At 39.7% G+C, this 18,755-nt stretch overlaps 1 protein-coding gene across 7 annotated transcripts in view; it reads right to left on the reverse strand.

Moving 5' to 3' along the window:
- fmnl2a (formin-like 2a) overlaps positions 1-18,755 on the reverse strand; it is a 153,376-nt gene that overhangs the window by 65,353 nt on the left and 69,268 nt on the right. For all 7 annotated transcript variants that reach the window (XM_034185776.1, XM_034185773.1, XM_034185779.1 and 4 more), the window contains exons 3-4: positions 13,722-13,802; positions 2,261-2,337 (exon numbers count right to left, since the gene is read on the reverse strand). In XM_034185776.1, coding sequence (XP_034041667.1) covers positions 2,261-2,337; positions 13,722-13,802 — 158 coding nt within the window. The remainder of the gene's footprint in view (positions 1-2,260; positions 2,338-13,721; positions 13,803-18,755) is intronic.

Below are 18,755 nucleotides of genomic sequence, written 5' to 3' on the forward strand. Positions count from 1 at the left end.
TGTTTAAATGTAAGACAATCATGTTACTGGCCATGATTATGTTCTCAATGTAAAAACAAAACAAAAAAAAGCCACACATACACACAAAAAGACAACCGCACTTTTTAATATTTAATTCCTCTTATAAAGAGCGGACAATACAAGAATTATCCTCCCCCTGGACGTACACCAGGAAGTAATGAACTGACATGGATGACTTTTTCTTCCTTTTGTTTTTTTACATGAATGAACTGATGCGCTCGTATCATGAACACATCAGCCGGCTCCACGTGTGCCTCTGGTGACGCTGTAGTTCGAATGGGTTTCCCCCACAAGCAGCAAGCGAATATAAAGTGGATGTGTCGTGCCCAAATGGATGTGGTGACTGCTGTACAAGGCGTTCATGTCCGGCTCTGATTTTCCACAAGTGCCAGCCGAATCCTCCTTCATGCGCCATTCTGCCCCAATCGTGTTATGTGTGAAGGGGCCATTAGACTTCACTACATCAATTATTACAAAACACCAACTGCATGGTACAATATGGCAAATCTGTCTAGAGTATACAGTTCTCAAAATCTGACTGACCATGCAAGAAGGAGACTAGCCACCAAGCTACCAAGAACATCCAAGACAAAAATACCCAAGATTTTGTTGTCACAAAGAACAGTCAAGGTGCAGGTTTGCTATCCCTCTTTGTAAGATACTATTGTTATCCCTGTTTTGACACAAACAGACATGATGTCCGCTCTGGATGAAAATGGGTTCTTGGTGGCGGAGGGCTTCTCGGTCTTCAGCTTCACGTTTTTTACCATCTGCACAGCTGGTTATCCCATGGCAAAACAGTCATTTGACACATTTTTACACAAGGGAAACTATACCTGTGACATCAAATTCTCTGCTTGTCTACTGTCAAATTATAAAAAAAACTCCAAGTTAAAGAACGTCAAATAATTGATGCCTTCTGGAATTGATGGAGCTATGCTTTAATCCAGAGGTTAACTTGTAAAATGTTATTTATTATTTTTTTTTTAATCTGACAATAGCATCAAGTGTTGTGATTTGTCTGATTTTATTCCAGAGAAGCTACACCTGTCAATGCCCATATATTACCATTCTGTTGTGCAATAGCAAAACAAACAAACAAACAAAAACAAAACAAAAACAATGTGAATGTTACCTCTTTGTCTTCTCCCATTCATGTACCTTGAGTCTTTGGATTACCTTTGTCACCACCTGTGTATTGCCGCACACTGTTTATTAGTTTCGTTAATTACCTTGATACCGCCATTTGTGTTACCTCCGTTTGCGGGTTGTATTCCAAGTTTATTTCTGACTCCCCTTAATCTCTGTGCACTCACTTTTGTATTTGGATATTTATCACTTGTGTGGACATTAAATCACCTTGTTTATCACTTTGCCTCCTGTTTGATTACTGCCTGCATTTTGGGGTTCACTTTGACACTACAAAATGGAACAAACTACACAACTTCAATGTTAATGAACAGACGAAAATAAGAATGTTTTGAGTCTGTACTTGAAAATATTCACAATATTCACTGCCTGACTTTAACCAGAAAACTGATCCACAAAATCTTGTCCATGATGTTAAAATACTTGTAAACTCCTCTGAGACTTCCTACCTCCAGCATCAAGAAACCCAGCTGTCATTTCAATTCCTATTAATAAATATGAGCTCCTGCAGATCCCATATTGGCCAACTTAATGATGAGTAATTAATCACTGCCTTTGAGTACTAAAGCATCTAATCACATAGGCATGCAGAATGACGTCGGGTAAGACAACAATGAGTTGTTCTCTGACACACATTGGGATATTGATCTTTTCTTGAGGCTGACTGTGCATTGCTGAATCAATACTAACTGCAACAGGTTAAGACTTGATTTTCTGAAAAACCTGGAATTGCCATTAAATCATACTGTGCTTTATTTGTTGCAAAATTATGATACCGTTTAGACATTGAGATTATCATTACAGGACAAGTGATGAATGAATGATACACAGATGAGGTACTGTGAGAAAAGCTTTTTTTTTTTTTTTTTTTTTTTTTACTCACTGTTCACTGCCTGAACAATTAATTCATTTTTCCCTCTAACCACATGGCAGTCTGTGTAACATTAAGCCCAAGCACTGAGGTGAAAGGAAGGGGGATCGTGTCATTGTCTGCATCTCTGTGCATCTGGAATGCCAGACACCCCCCCCAAATCCAATATAGACATGTCTGCGACATTCAAAACTACACATTCTACACACTATGACTCACCCAATATAATTGGTCCGTAACGAAATTTCCAGTTCTCTCAGGACTTGGGTGGACTCCTGAACTCTCCGTCTGAATTTCTGAGGAAGGAAAGATTGGGGGAGTTAATATTTCATCATACTGGTAGAACTGTAAATCAGAAATGGTAGCAGATGGGTGTTTGAGGAGAGGATGTTTATATAAAAGAGGAACCCCACCCCCCCACACCGACAGAAAGCCCAGACAAATAGACACAACACTGCACAAATGTTTTTTGGTACACTTCAAAAATAATGAAAAACAGCAATATAATGTCAAATGGCAAGACCCTTTGACTGCTGTCTTGTTTTTCACTCAGGGTTGCCACAGCAGATTTGATTTGATGTGGAGTTGCATGTTGAATAGAAACAAGTTTTACACTGGATGCCCTTCCTGACGCAACCCTACATTACATGGAGAAGCCAAATAATGTAAAATCCTGGTCAAAAAATTTTTGACTCCTTGTATTTCAAATACATAAGACAAAATATCTACAGAAATACATGCATAGACTAACTTGTATAATCAGAATGCTTAATAAAATAGCCATGGCTCCTCAACAAAAGAGAAAATTACAAGACTTGGATAATAGTGAAATAATACAAACACAAAATGTACTCTACAAACAATTATTGCCATCTTTCACAAATACTATATTTGGTTACAGAACCTTTAGGGAGAAAAATGAACCTCTAAACATTTTTTTGTAGAATATAGAAGCTTCTAGACCCATCTGATGGTAGTTTCTGGCACACTCCCAATGCTATGCTTTCAAGATCTTGCAGGAGTTCTTTTTGGCAGATTTTAGCCCTCTCAAAAGGTTTTCACTGGGATGTAGGTCAGGAGGACTCAATGCAGGTCTGTTTAAAACACTCCTTCCTTTCCTTTTCATTCAATCTTCTGTGCTGTTGGACATGTGCTTTGGGTCATTATACAGCTGAAAGACCCAAGACGTTCTTACACCAGGAGAGCCACATTTTGTTTTATAATGTCTTTGTCACATTATGATTTTAACATTTCTTTGATAAACTCACTGATTCCAGTACTAGAAACATCCCCCCAACATGGTAGAACTTCCACCATGTTTTATTGCAGGTAGAGTCTGTTTTCTTACAGGCATTCCCAAAAAGTTCTACTTTGGTTTAATTTTTCTACAAGATTATCCCACTGCCTGTGGCTTATCTATGAAGGTTTGTGCAAACTTGATTCTTGCCTTTTCTGCCATTCTATAGTGGCATCCTTCTTAACCTTCGCACATGGAACCCTGCTTGATTTAATGTGTGGCTTATGGAACAGGCTACAGCCAGCACATCACATCCTCCAGGTCAGCCTGTAACGCCTGGAATAGCTTTTCCTAATGATTTTTCTACAACCTGCATCCCAAAATTTGCAGAATTCTCTAAACTACTTTCTTAGTACCACCTCCTGGAAGCATATTCACAGTTGCAACTCTGTGGGACGTCTTGATAACACTATGAATTGCTGAAACAAGAATTTTAAGAATTTTCACAATTACTTTGCAGCCTTTGGAATTTATATATTTTTCTGATAAAAACATTTCTGAATCTTTCAGCTTTCCCTTTCACCATGGAGAAGACACTTGTAATTCAACCTGAGTTGTTGGAAATCCTGCTGGTTAACTCTGTAAAGCTATAAGAAAAGCAGAATTTACCTTTTTACCCTTATTTACTGTAGAACAGCTCATACAGAGCTGGAGGTTAAACCTATAACCTTAAGTCTAGAATACTGTGTGAAAATGTCACTGACAGTAAATAACCTACCTAGCTAATTATGGTAAATGGAATACATTTATATACCACTTTTCCATCTATATCAGAAGCTTAAAGCGCTTTTCATTTATGCCTCACATACACCCATTCACACAGACACTCACACACTGATGTTAGGGTGCTGCCATGCAAGGTGCTCACTACACACCAGGAGCAACTTGGAGGACCTTGCTCAAGGGTCCATAGTGATTGTGCAGCCAGACTTCGAACCGAGGATCCTCTGGTCTCAAACCCACCACTTAACCACTAGACCATCACCTCCCAACAAGCTGGGCACTACAACAACAGCTACTACCATTAGTTGTTCTCAAACACTGCTACAACCTAAGAAATAATGAATAAAATGTGTTCAACATTTTATGTTAATCATTTTTTGAATGAATTTGAACACAGAGGAAAGAGAACATTAACTTTTATACAGATATCCATGTCAAAAACCATTTCAACTGCACTGGGTTTGCAAAAGATGTCATTTTGAATTCTGACATCTCATTTCTAAAGCGAGGACAACGCAACAGTTGTTCTGATCACAAGAGTGTGCGGCTGAATGCAAGGCAAGTGGAGCGCTAATGAAAAGCTGGGATTGGGCTGTTCAAGGAATTCCAATAATCTTGCGAGCCAGTAACCACAGGCTAACAGAGAAGGTGAGCTGACTCACTGGAAACTGTAAATATGGAACAGGTCACGTTTTCTTGTTTATGTTGATTCTTTATATAGTGGTAATCCCTCCCGGTAGCTCAGCGATAAAATCAAGTGCTCTAATTGGTTCCCTCTTGCACCCTCCCTGTGCGTCTCATCAGCGCACTCTAACACATGCGTTTTCCGTTACTGTGGCTACAACTACAAGAGAGGTGCGCTTCAAGGAGTGAGCGCTGACGATGAATGAAACTGAAAACAACAGAGCAGAGGGCGTGATCGGGCTCCTCTCCGCTTTCATCCTCTGACCGGAGGTGATCCGATACACAAAAAAAACAAAACCCTCTTCAGGCTGTTACGTAACCGCAAGAACAAAACAAGCAAAGTGAACTGAAGCTCTGATCAGCAGAGAACAGACGGCGCCGGACCAGCAGAAGAGCCTCCCTGACGAGAGTCCAACTATTCCCTCAGAGTTGGAGGACTTTCTCACTTTCCATGATGTCTTTGTATCGGGGAGGAAACAGAGCTGCGGCCGGTGTTAACCTATTATTAACATTGTCACAGCAGAACGCTGTTCCCATAGTTTGGAAAGCACAGTGTCTTTTTTTGGGCGGTGTACTTTTGGCACATAAGCAGATGAGAAACTGTGTTTTTATTAGGGAGGAGACCTTTGTGAGCATATTTTGGGGTACTGCGCAGGGCTCCCCACCACCACCAAACACCCTGCACTCCACACTAAGTGCTACCAGCTGCAACACAGACGAAAGAGGGGAGAGAGGAAGAAGACAGAATGAGGGGAGAGGGGACAGGGAGAGGGAGAGAGCGAGAGCGAGAGGAGTGAACAAAAAAATTTAAATAAACAGAATGGAGAGTTTTAAACTGAAGAAAAATGATGATAATGAAAGTGAGGAGGAAGAGTTAAGGACAGTCAGATCAGGAAGGATCCATCCTGGAGACAAACAAAATATACAATGGTGGGTACATTCTTGGGGTCTTGTTGGAAGAGGGGTTTTCCTCTTTGCCGGCTCATTGGCTGGGAGCTGCACAGCGGAATGCACCGCAGCCTGCCGATGGAAAGCAGAAACAATGGCCTCCAGCGCACTCGCAGTGGCACAAAGTGGCAATTGTTTGGGTTTGAAGAAAAGGGGGATGGAGCGGGAAGGTAGAAGGAAACTAATAACTCTTTCTCTTATGCTTTTTTGTCTCTCACTTTCTCCATTTCCTTTTACCACCCATCTCCCTTACCCCCTCACCTTCTTCTCGCTGGCAGTCATTCATACATATTGGGAGCCACATGTGCTGCTTCAAGTCAAAGACACAAAGTACAGCTGAAACAAATAGTCAAGAAATATTGACTTAATCATCCACTATTTTAGTGATTGATTGATTGACTGAATGATTGATTGGGTGAGTGCTCAAGAAAAATATCACCAAATATTATTTATCTTATTTCACACATATATTTATTTTTCAGATGACGTCTTTCAAAAAATGGAATATCTAGGGCTCTGGGAAACTAAGACTGCTGTTGCAAAATGTCCAAATTCCCGATACAAAAGCCTTACTCTTACATTTACGGACACACATCCCATTAGGCCATGGTCTATAACCATTACAAACTGGCATGTGATCATGGTTGCCCACATATGTGACTGAACAGAAGATTTGATGAAGATGTGTGTTGGATTTGCATTATGTGACGTGCCAAAACAACCGTCCAGTGATGTCACTGAATGTATGGCAATGTTACACCCTGCGCAAAGGACTACTGAAGTATGTCAAATTTAGCAATGGAAAAAAAGGAACTATTGATTGAAGATACTGAAAATCCACTTTGTTAAAACAAGTCCATGGCACAAGGATGAACATCCCGCTACATCTGCCAGACCCACAAAAACAGAGGTCACCAACCCTGCTCCTGGAGATCATCTGCCCTCCATGTTTTCCAGCTCCTACTCCATTCACTGCTAATTAATTACGTTAGATGTGCCTAGCCAGAGCTAGGAAACCCAGACTTGACTGATCAGAGATGGTTGGAGCGGTGTACATGGAACACATGTAGGGAGGGTGACACCTGCTGTAAGGTTTTCCAAGGTTTGGAAAAGGTTACAAACTGTGACCTTCTGGAATGCATGAGCATGAAATTGTGAATGATTATTCAATTACTCAAAATTCTATGTGAACTATGAAACAATGTATAAAGATAATGTGAACCCGTGTTAACCCCCAAAACGTGAATCAGCTGCAAATCGTGAATTATTTGCAAACCATTAATTCCAAAATGCGAGTACTGAAAAAATATCTCCCAAAACGTGTGTGTGATATATATATTGGGTGTCCCAAAAAATATCTTAAATGCTACAAACTTAATCACTTATGTTTCTTTTTTACTTGCAGAGACCCTGAAGTTTATGTTGATGCCAAGCATCGATGCATTGAAGGAAAATATCTGCAGAGAAATCCGAAACATTCCTCAGGACACTTTCCCCAAAGCATTTGCAGGCCATAATTGGCCAACGCGGGGTCTACATTAGACTGACAAAATGCAGTGCCAATATTGACATTGGTATGAAAAACTAAAACCTTTCAGCTTTCTAGTAAGTAAGTCCCTTCGGCTGCTCCCTTGTTTAGACTCGGGGTCGCCACAGCAAATCCAAGTTGGATCTGCATGTTGAATTGGCACAGGTTTTACGCCGGATGCCCTTCCTGACGCAACTCCACATTACATGGAGAAATGTAGCAGAGGTGGGATTTGAACCCGGAACCTTCTGCACTGAAACCAAGCGCATTAACCACTTAGCCAGCACCCCTGCCTTTCAGCTTTCTATCCAGCCATAAATTTATTTCCTAGACATATGCTTTGACCATTTTCTTTGCTGACAAAATGTTGTATATTTTTTGGGATATATATATATATATATATATATATATATATATATATATATATATATATATATATATATATATATATATATAGATATATATATATATATAGATATATATATATATATAGATATATATATCTATATATATATAAAATCATGAATGATATTCAGGTTTTGCGAGACCCGCATTCACGTTTTGTGAGACCCATGTTCATGTTTTGGGACATATATTTTCAGTATTCACATTTTGCAATTAACGGTTTGCGGTTATACGATTTGCAGCTGATTCACATTTTGGGGTTAACAACCATGGCTTAAACTTGTCTCATCTAGCTTAAAGGAGAACTGTGGGATTTTTCAATTTAAGCATGACTTTTAGATGTTATTTTGGGTTAACTTTTCATTAAGGTCAAAAATTACTATAATGGTTCCAGTGCTGAGTTAAAATGACAACACAGTAAAGGGCTAAAGAGCCATACAATGTAAGCCCGTGGGGCACGCGAAAACACCTCAAAGTGAACAGTTTGTTTTTGCCAGTAAATTGACGACTATGCCATGAGAGGTGTCAGATAGCATGGAGAGGCTGCTCATGGAGGTGCACATGTGAAGGTTTGCCTCTATAAATGTAAAGAATTTTTTTTTAAATGACTGATTTCACAAGAGGTAGCATGGTGGTTTAGTGGTTAGCACTGGTGCCTCAGTGAAAAAGTCACATGTTCGCTTCCCACATGGTCCTTTGTGTGGAGTTTGCATGTTCTCCCCGTGTTTGGGTGGGTTTCTTCCAGGTGCTCCTGATTCCTCCCACTTCCAAAGACAAGTCGGTTAAGTGAGCTGGTGACTCTAAATTGAAAACAGGTGTGAGGTAGAGTGTGTTTGTCTGTCTACATGTGATCCACCTCTTGCCCGGTGAACACTGAGATAGGCTTAAGCTCGCCCGTGACCCTTAACTGGAATAAAGCAGGTTTAGAAAATAAATGATTTTACAAGCAGGTACTGATGTTAGTCTTCCTGTTTGGCAACATGGCTCTCATCTAAATCCATACAAATCAACTGTTAATGTGAGATGAAACTGTGTGCTTGCAAAAGGAAGAAGCACCTTGACAGTATTCGTGGTCTTCCTCAAATCTGGGCCAATGTCATTGTTTCTCTCCCAAACAAAAGTCTGAACCAAAAAAATCTAAAAATAGAGCTCAGGTTGAAAAATCCCAGCGTTCCCCTTTAATCCAAACCGAACAACCACCTGATACAGATTTAGTTTTACTAGACAAAGTGCCGATTCTCTCTCTCTATCTCTGTCTCCCCATTTCAAATTCTACCTTCAGTGTATCTCCCAAATCAAACCAATAAAATAGCCCTTCTGTGGTGAGCATTTATCCCATGAGGCTTTAAACCCGGTCACCAATTTCTTAAAGAGGACTGATCATCCTGGTGGTCAAATCCCAATAACACATAGACCACATCCAGAGATGCAGCACCATCTCAATCAACACTGGGTGACGGTGGACTTAACTTCAAACCACTAACTCAGACCTGCAGTGCCTTGTCACCTTTTATGTTCTTGCTGCGCATCCAACCTTGAGAAAACAAATTGTTCCGCTAATCTTACAGTGTTGTGTCTATTATGTCTGCTTTAAACTGCGTCACTGTCTCCTCTTTCTTCCTGCCTTCATTAGATCTCCTGTGTGAAATCTCTCAGCCACATCAGGGCATCAGAAGTCACAGGAACTCCATCAACCTCGGCTCAACTTCAATAATATTGCAGGTCTCTGGCGACTGAAACAAAGATGTGTCACACAAATTTAAAAAAAAAAATGAAATAAAAACAGGAAAATGAGACATGTACTGTAAGTCAATGGCTCGTACATGTGTATTGAAATGTCATTTGTTCCTTGTGTTGTCTCTCTGTACACTCTGTCCTGCTGTTCACGCTGCACTTACTGTCTTATTGTGACTTTGTCATAAAAATTTAATTACAACCCGTGCAAAGTGAATTATCCAGTGATTTGATGTCATTCTGGTAGAGTCTGTAAGGTAATGTGCTCAAAGACAGGACCCCCCACCCCAGGCCAAAATGTCTTAATCGGCCCCTTACCGACTTTTTCTCTCTTTACGCAACAGGAGGCTTCACTCTTCCCTCCCACTGCAAGCCCAAGATGTATCTAAGATCCCACCTGTTATTTCCAGTGCACATCCTGCAAGACAATGCCAATTCTTATCCCATGTTCCACAAGGAACTATATACATTTATAGGAGGGCGGGGCAGAATCAACCCAGTAACGGCAGAGATGTGACACTTCCATGGAAGATTTAATCAAGTAGCACTTACTGTATTAGTCTGCAACACACGTTACAGATACAGCCTGTAAAATCATGTCAAAGATGCAAAGCTACATGAGACCTGCAGATCAATAAAAATCTAATCGGAACCTGAAGCAGCTCCTACACCTGGCTGAGTATGGCACAGATTTTTCCCAAGCAGAACCTCAATATTGCTCTTGTGGGAAGAGCTTCTTCATAATCGGGCTGCAATTGCAGATATCTTGAATTATCATTTTGTCTAATTTAGGCCTTTTAGCCTGGTATAACAGTTCATGGTTGATCCATGATCTCTACAGACAGCAACCCCCACCCGATTTCAAAACTGGTACTGATGAAGGCCATAACTGCTGCATATATCAAGTTTATTCAAGACTGACAAAAGATGAAAATCAAGGAGTTATCGTGATGCTTCAAAATGAAATGGGAAGGCGCTCTGTGGAATGGGGGTATGCTCGGTGACAGACACTGGAATGACGGTGGAAGATTTGAGGCAGAGTGGAATGATGGCCTGTGACAGGGACAGGTTAAAGATGCAAGTGAAAACTCCAGCCAGTTGGTCAGCACACACTTTGAGTACCTTGCCAGGTACACCATCGGGGTCGGCCACCCTCCTGGGGTTCACCGCCTTCAGCACACATCTTACACCTTGTTCCTGAATTTGTACTAGTGCTGGAGGGTGGTGGGTGTGGAGTTGCTGCTGGTCTGTCTGCTTCGAAGCGGGCAAAGAAGCGGTTCAGCTCCTCTGCCAGAGAGGCGTCAGACCTAGCATTTCCTGGGTTGCTGCTTCTGTAGTTGGTTATATGATTTATTCCCTGCCACATCTTTTTGGGGTCATTCACAACGAAGTGGTCCTCTATCTTTTTCTTGTAGGCAGCCTCGGCCTCCCTGATGCCTCTTTTCAGGTCGGACCTGGCCGCGCTGTACAGGGCCCTGTCCCCTAATTTAAAGGCGATGTTGCCGCTTTTTAATAAGGACTGGACTACGCTGTTCATCCAGGGTTTCTGGTTTGGAAAAACCCTGACCCTTTTGTTGACAGTGACAGTGTCCTTAATTGTTGTTCATGAAAAACAAATAATATTATGTAGCAGAGTTTTAGCTCGGACCATTTTAGTGCCGGGTAAATTCTGTGATCGCGGCTCATAGCTATAGGGGTTTTATACCACTAAAACATTATTGGCAAGCCATATTGAGTGGTTTTAGATGTATTGAAAGCAAGAATAATAAACAAAAAAAAATTATATTTATGTTGTAATATTTGCAAGATCAAAGTTCTTTTTTGCATGTTTCTGTCAAAGTCTATGATAATAAATGAAATAACACTGAAAATGTTAAAAACACATTAATATTTAATGGACATAACATTTACTCTCGTCTTCAAAAATGACACACACAGTAGTTTTTAATCCAGAGAAGCAGGCACATTTTTCTGTCATCCTGACAGTTTTGTTTTTTGTTGTTGTTTTTTTTTAACAGGTTTGAGTGGGACTGTATGACATTATAACACCTAATTGTCTTGTTTGAACAAGAGCTGAACCTGGACTGATTTGTCAAACCTGCTGTTTTAAATGAAAAACTTTGTGAATCAGTTTCACTTTCCTGTTTCACTGATGCTGTTCCCCTCCTCCTCCGCTCTCTCTCTCTGTCTCTCTCCCTCCCCCTCCCTCTCTGATCACTCACATGTCTGCTGTTTTTTAAACTCAGAGCTTTTTGGAAAAATGAAGCCTTTCAACTGTAAAATAAACAAAATTTTTGAATGTATCTTCAGATGCGTATACAAAAAGACCTCTGGATTATTTCATGTAGAATTTTCATAGCCAAGTTTTTTTTTTTTTCTTCAGTTCGGAGCAGAGACGCCGTTTTCAGCTGCTGCCCTTCACACCGCTGTGGCCACAGAACGCGCTGACTCTCTGATCTCTGCTGTTTGCGATTTGATACAAAGAAAATAAGAAATATATTTCTTATTACTTTAATTATGAGTTTAAAAATGCAAAACTATGACTCCAGAAGCTCAAAATATGATCGAATTGGTACATTTTCAGCAACATTTCAATTCATTTTTCAGAAATTCTGTGCTGGGTGGCACAGCCAATTTGAACCTGAGAGCCGGGTGGAAATTTGCAGTACTGGGCATTACCACCAGGCGCCTCCCACCGTGGATAAAACCCTGCTATGTAGTCTTATTTTAAAGAGATTTTAAGACTTTTATTAATGCCCTCGCGTCAAAACTCACATTAATTACGTCACCTAATTAAGTGGACATAGCACAAAATCTGCTCCACTCTGAAGGTCTGTTTGAATGCGTGTTGAAAGTGGAGACATCCTCCAAACCACTTTTTAAAATTTTGTTAACAGGCCAAGTATAACTTGAATTATGATTAATAATTTACACAAGTTTTTATGGGCATGATATTTCATATTCGCTGTGCGTTTTGCAGACAGCTGCAACAAAACAAGTCATTTCCTCCTTTCAGCTGGAGGAGCGAGAGGGCTGGAATGAAACAGGACTCTCAACTGCAGCAGGATGGAGGGGTGTTACCATTGGTGGAAAAAGGAAGTAACCAATCACATTCACCAACTCAATGTGGGTTTAATGACATCGCACAGAGCCCACGTGGGTGTGTGTGCGCACCCGCATTTTGTGAACGGGACTTTCATTCTGTGCCTCTTTCTGCGACAGGAAAGAAGTAAAAAAATAAATAAAATAAAATAAAAATACACAAATTTTTCTTTATCTCTGGTGTAAAATATATTAACAAATAAACAATGATCCCAAATACACGTAATTTGGTTGCTGACTGAAGGGAAATTGTCGCTTTGTGTGGAGCAAAAAGCAGACGCAAACAGTTTTGAAAATTGTGATATTTGCCGTGCTTGGAGTGTGTTTTAGTGTGTATGGTGGAGTGTTTTAGCGTGTGTGGTTACTTCTGTGGTGTAGTTTTTTATTTATTTAGTGCGTCAAAATAATCAGGCGTCTTGGAACAGTGCGTAAAGTCTCTGTGTTTTTTTTTGACTGCATGACGATAACTGAACCGCAGCGTGCGTCAGACTCTGAACCAAAGCATGATCAATCTGCTGTTGAAGTGGACTTTGTTGTTCTGGTCTGGACGAACGAGAGCAGGTGGATTCGCCGATCTGTGCACACAGATCAGCTCAATGGATAGGACTGCGCACTTCTCCTTCCTTCTGCTCCAGCGCCAAGTCCTGGAGTAGCAGGATGCAGACACACACTACTCCAGCACTAAGCAGGCTCCAGGTGTGGGGAACACGAGTTCAGGTAGAGCCCCCACCCAAAGTTCAAAACACCTTTTTCTATTGTTTTGGGGGGTTTTTTGGCCACTAACAGTCAGGACAGTCTGTACCAACACCCCAAAAAAATGCTACAAAAACAAGGAATTAGGGAAAAATGGACATTGAGGTGGAACAGCTGTACAAATTTTTGGACCTTCTGAACAGGAATTGTTTTTCTGAGTGGCACAAATATAATTTGTGTGGCATCTTATTGCATGTAAATAGCCACAAAAAATGCCTGAAACATTTTCCCCATTTAAATGTGAATTATTGTATATAACTTTGTTTATGCTACATTTTTACATATATTTTTGAAGTTTACAATTTATATTTACATTCTGTTATGAAAATGGTTTATTAAAAATATTTCTGTTTTTTACAGTTAAAAAAAGTAACTTTTTTAAATTCAAATTTTATGTTGTCTCATTCTGTGTGCAGTCTTTCCTTAGCTGGAAAGAACTCCTCGCCAACAGATAGAGGGTCAAGGAGGAAGGAAGAGCAATGGAACAGGACAGGACAGCATCTCACCTTCCGGGTAACTGCAGGGTCCAGATAACTCCTGAGCTTTTGGATGTATGTGTGAGGGGGATTTTTCACTTGGAAGCGATCCTGCAAAGAAAAAAAGAGTAAAGAGTAAAACAATAGCAAAAGGAAGCAAAAGGATCAAGAAAACAACAAGTGAGGTCAATGCACATTTGAAATTTCTGTAGTAAAACAGTAAACAACAGCATGTTTAGGCATTATGATACATATTTATCTTTCAATTTAGGCAGCGTCTAAAATGACAGGGTTGTTCTCATCACTTCAACTGTCAAGCATAACTGAACTCAAAAGTTAGCCTAAAAATATGCTCCTACTAATCTGAATATATCACCATTATAGGATGTGGTTGAAATTAAAACCCCAACACACAGGATTTTTTTTATGCCTTTTCTACTGTAACTGAAAATAAAACTGACAGACACGGGTTAGGGTTAGGTTAGGTTAGGGTGGACACTGGTCTGCTGACACGTGTTAGTATATGACATCAAATTGATTTTAATTTAACATGGCATGATATAAAGAAAAAGAACACAGGACTGGATCTAAGTTTACACCTGGTTTTGCAGAGATACATGACAATACAGTTGTGCTCAAAAGTTTACATACCCTGGCAGAATTTTTTTAAATTTTTTTGGCCATTTTTCAGAGAATATGAATGATAACACAAAAACTTTTTTCACTCATGGTTAGTGGATGGGCAGTGGTGGGCACACTTCCGATAATCCGATAACAGATAATTATCGAAGATAATGTTTTCATTATCGGATTATCTTTTTAGATAACTTTAAAAACCATCATCGGACTAATTATCTTCCAATGAATTGCTGTCCGATAACTTTTAAACCGATAACGTAGTAAACCAAGCTGAACAGTGAAAAACATTTTTAAAACTTAAAAGCAGTTGAGACCTACCTGTTAAAAGTTTCCTAATAGGTATATTGTTCTACCCTCTGCAAACAGAAGAGAGCTGTTTTCAGAAGAAATCACTCTGTCCTGTAGGCAAAGGATAACTGGTGACCCAAAAAAAATAATAATTTCCTTTAACACCATACTGATATAATCGCAATATCACCCAAGTCATCCAGAGGCATACATTTTTAACTTATGGTTCAAATTTTAACCTACTCATTTTGGACAAGTTATTTAAAATTACTGTCATGTGTGAAGTTTTATAAAGTGAAAATATCAGATATATGTTTTCATTTTAAAGTAATGTGCTAATTTTTAAGGTTTTGTGAGCACATGCTGTGCCCAGCAGTAATGCATTATGGGTAGCATAGGGTAATCTCAGACGTTCACGACAGGTCAAATGCATTTCAGATGCTCTGTTCAGGCTCCACGGACAACAGCATTAAACTCTAGTGCCTAAAACTCTTGTGAATATATTCTCTGGGTTTATAGATGTTATTGTATTTGCGTTTGTTAAATTCCACGCATCTTAAATGTAGCAGACACGGATTATCTGGAATTTTGTTTGGCAAGTTTTCAAGGCTGCTACTGCCATCTACTGGCCAGTAGTGTTCATGGCAGTATTCGCCCCAAGTACTAAGCGTCTGGGTACCAGTAGATGGCAATGTTCTATTTATTTTGACCCGGTTATCAGATTTGATAAATTAGTCAAATCAACTTTTTGGCTTTGCAAATGGATTTTTTTTTTTTTTTTTTAACAAATTAAGTTTAAAAAACAAACAACAACAAAAAAACATTACAAGACAGCTCTGCGGTTGGATGCTTGTAGCTCTTCAGCAGCAAGAGGTGATCGTGAGACGTTAAAGCTTGTTACTCCACTACACGATGCAGGACGCGCGATTAACCTGAAACTCGGTCCAAAAAATTCTTGCACGAATGAAAAATCATCTGAAAAATGGCCAAAACACGCACAGTGTAAAGCCAACATTTATGTGTCAAGATAAGGCTTTTCAGAACTGACCAATTGTTAACCTTGTCCTTTGTTTTATCTATGTTTTTATTATTTATTATTGCATATTAACCTGTGAAGTGCTTTGTGACTTATGTCTGTGAAAGGCACTATATAAATAAATTTACTTACTTACTTACTAATATTGAGTGCACGTTTTACAACATCATAAAACGTGCGCATGGAACTAATAAAACGTGCGCACATTCTCTCCACATGCAAAACATTTTGCGATGACACTTCCAGGGCTCCATAAAAATGCCTGTTTTTACAAATAAAAAATGGAATATTTTACAAAAGCACATCTATCTGTAAACCAACACACGACACACGTCACATTAACGTGTTGGTTTACATAATGAATGACTGAACCAATCAGTGTTTAGCAGAGGCACTTTTACCCAGAATGTTTTGCGGTCTGTGTTTGTTACAAAACCTCAGAATTAGTGCATTATTCAACATTAAAATGACAGAATTGAAATGAATTGAGTTATTCTATCAGTATTTTCACAAAACCATAAGTTAGTATGACTTTATTTTTCAAGACTTCCGCCTGACCGGAGCATTATGATTAGTAGAGAGCTGATTTTGCGGGTGCTCTCAGGATTCTTCTGTGCAGCTTCCTACAGGGGGCAGCATGGTCAAACATGGAAATACTGGCTCATTCTTTGGGTCTTTTGTCGCTTCTGATGCTTTCAAAAGCGATCTGTTAAAAGTCTATTTCAGCTTCTCAGTAATTGTAAATGTACCAGAGACAATACTCGAATCTATCGGTTATCGATTATCTGTAACTTCCGATACATTTTTGGGTGGTTTATCGGTTTATCTTTATCAAAGATAACTTTTCAGTTATCTGATTATCTGTTATCAAAGTTACTTTTTTAGTTATCTGTGCCCACCACTGTGGATGGGTGAAGCCATTTATTGCCAAACAACTGTGTTTACTCTTTTTAAATCATAATGACAACAGAAACGACCCAAATGACCCTGATCAAACGTTTACATCCCCCTGGTCTTAATACCATGTACTGCCCCATTTAACATCAATGACAGCTTGGAGTCTTTTGTAGTAGTTGTGAACGAGGCTCTCTGGTGGCAACGGTGCCACTGAATATGCCTTGGACTTTATTTACATGAACATCATATATGAAGAAATACAAACAGTATAGCACTCTATGGTAAATCTGCATGGAGTAGACAAGTTCTCAAAAACTGAGTGATTACGCAAGGAGAAGAGTGAGGAAAGCCACCAAGACAACATTAGGAAAAGGTTTCAAATTATTATTTTAATGGTGGCCTGTGTACTTTCTATGCAGGGACCTTGAATGAGACAAAGCAGCTCTCTGCTCACATCGTGGGAAGATGAATTATGATCATCCCTCCAGGTTTTTCTTTTGGATTATCTGGTAGATTTGGATATGCATTTAATGTTGGTTCCAAGCTTGCAGGTCACTTCTGCACTCATTATCACTTGACCCAGCTATCTTAGCTAATTATAGGCCAATCTCCAACCTTCCTTTTCTCTCAAAAATTCTTGAAAGGGTAGTTGTAAAACAGCTAACTGATCATCTGCAGAGGAATGGTCTATTTGAAGAGTTTCAGTCAGGTTTTAGAATTCATCATAGTACAGAAACAGCATTAGTGAAGGTTACAAATGATCTTCTTATGGCCTCAGACTGTGGACTCATCTCTGTGCTTGTTCTGTTAGACCTCAGTGCTGCTTTTGATACTGTTGACCATAAAATTTTATTACAGAGATTAGAGCATGCCATAGGTATTAAAGGCATTGCGCTGCGGTGGTTTGAATCATATTTGTCTAATAGATTACAGTTTGTTCATGTAAATGGGGAATCTTCTTCACAGACTAAGGTTAATTATGGAGTTCCACAAGGTTCTGTGCTAGGACCAATTTTATTCACTTTATACATGCTTCCCTTAGGCAGTATTATTAGACGGTATTGCTTAAATTTTCATTGTTACGCAGATGATACCCAGCTTTATCTATCCATGAAGCCAGAGGACACACACCAATTAGCTAAACTGCAGGATTGTCTTACAGACATAAAGACATGGATGACCTCTAATTTCCTGCTTTTAAACTCAGATAAAACTGAAGTTATTGTACTTGGCCCCACAAATCTTAGAAACATAGTGTCTAACCAGATCCTTACTCTGGATGGCATTACCCTGACCTCTAGTAATACTGTGAGAAATCTTGGAGTCATTTTTGATCAGGATATGTCATTCAATGCGCATATTAAACAAATATGTAGGACTGCTTTTTTGCATTTACGCAATATCTCTAAAATTAGAAAGGTCTTGTCTCAGAGTGATGCTGAAAAACTAATTCATGCATTTATTTCCTCTAGGCTGGACTATTGTAATTCATTATTATCAGGTTGTCCTAAAAGTTCCCTGAAAAGCCTTCAGTTAATTCAAAATGCTGCAGCTAGAGTACTAACGGGGACTAGAAGGAGAGAGCATATCTCACCCATATTGGCCTCTCTTCATTGGCTTCCTGTTAATTCTAGAATAAAATTTAAAATTCTTCTTCTTACTTATAAGGTTTTGAATAATCAGGCCCCATCTTATCTTAGGGACCTCATAGTACCATATCACCCTAATAGAGCGCTTCGCTCTCAGACTGCAGGCTTACTTGTAGTTCCTAGGGTTTGTAAGAGTAGAATGGGAGGCAGAGCCTTCAGCTTTCAGGCTCCTCTCCTGTGGAACCAGCTCCCAATTCAGATCAGGGAGACAGACACCCTCTCTACTTTTAAGATTAGGCTTAAAACTTTCCTTTTTGCTAAAGCTTATAGTTAGGGCTGGATCAGGTGACCCTGAACCATCCCTTAGTTATGCTGCTATAGACTTAGACTGCTGGGGGGTTCCATGATGCACTGAGAGTTTCTTTCTCTTTTTGCTCTGTATGCACCACTCTGCATTTAATCATTAGTGATTGATCTCTGCTCCCCTCCACAGCATGTCTTTTTCCTGGTTCTCTCCCTCAGCCCTAACCAGTCCCAGCAGAAGACTGCCCCTCCCTGAGCCTGGTTCTGCTGGAGGTTTCTTCCTGTTAAAAGGGAGTTTTTCCTTCCCACTGT

Source organism: Thalassophryne amazonica, chromosome 14 (assembly GCF_902500255.1).
Source record: "Thalassophryne amazonica chromosome 14, fThaAma1.1, whole genome shotgun sequence".
Taxonomy (NCBI): Eukaryota; Metazoa; Chordata; class Actinopteri; order Batrachoidiformes; family Batrachoididae; genus Thalassophryne; species Thalassophryne amazonica.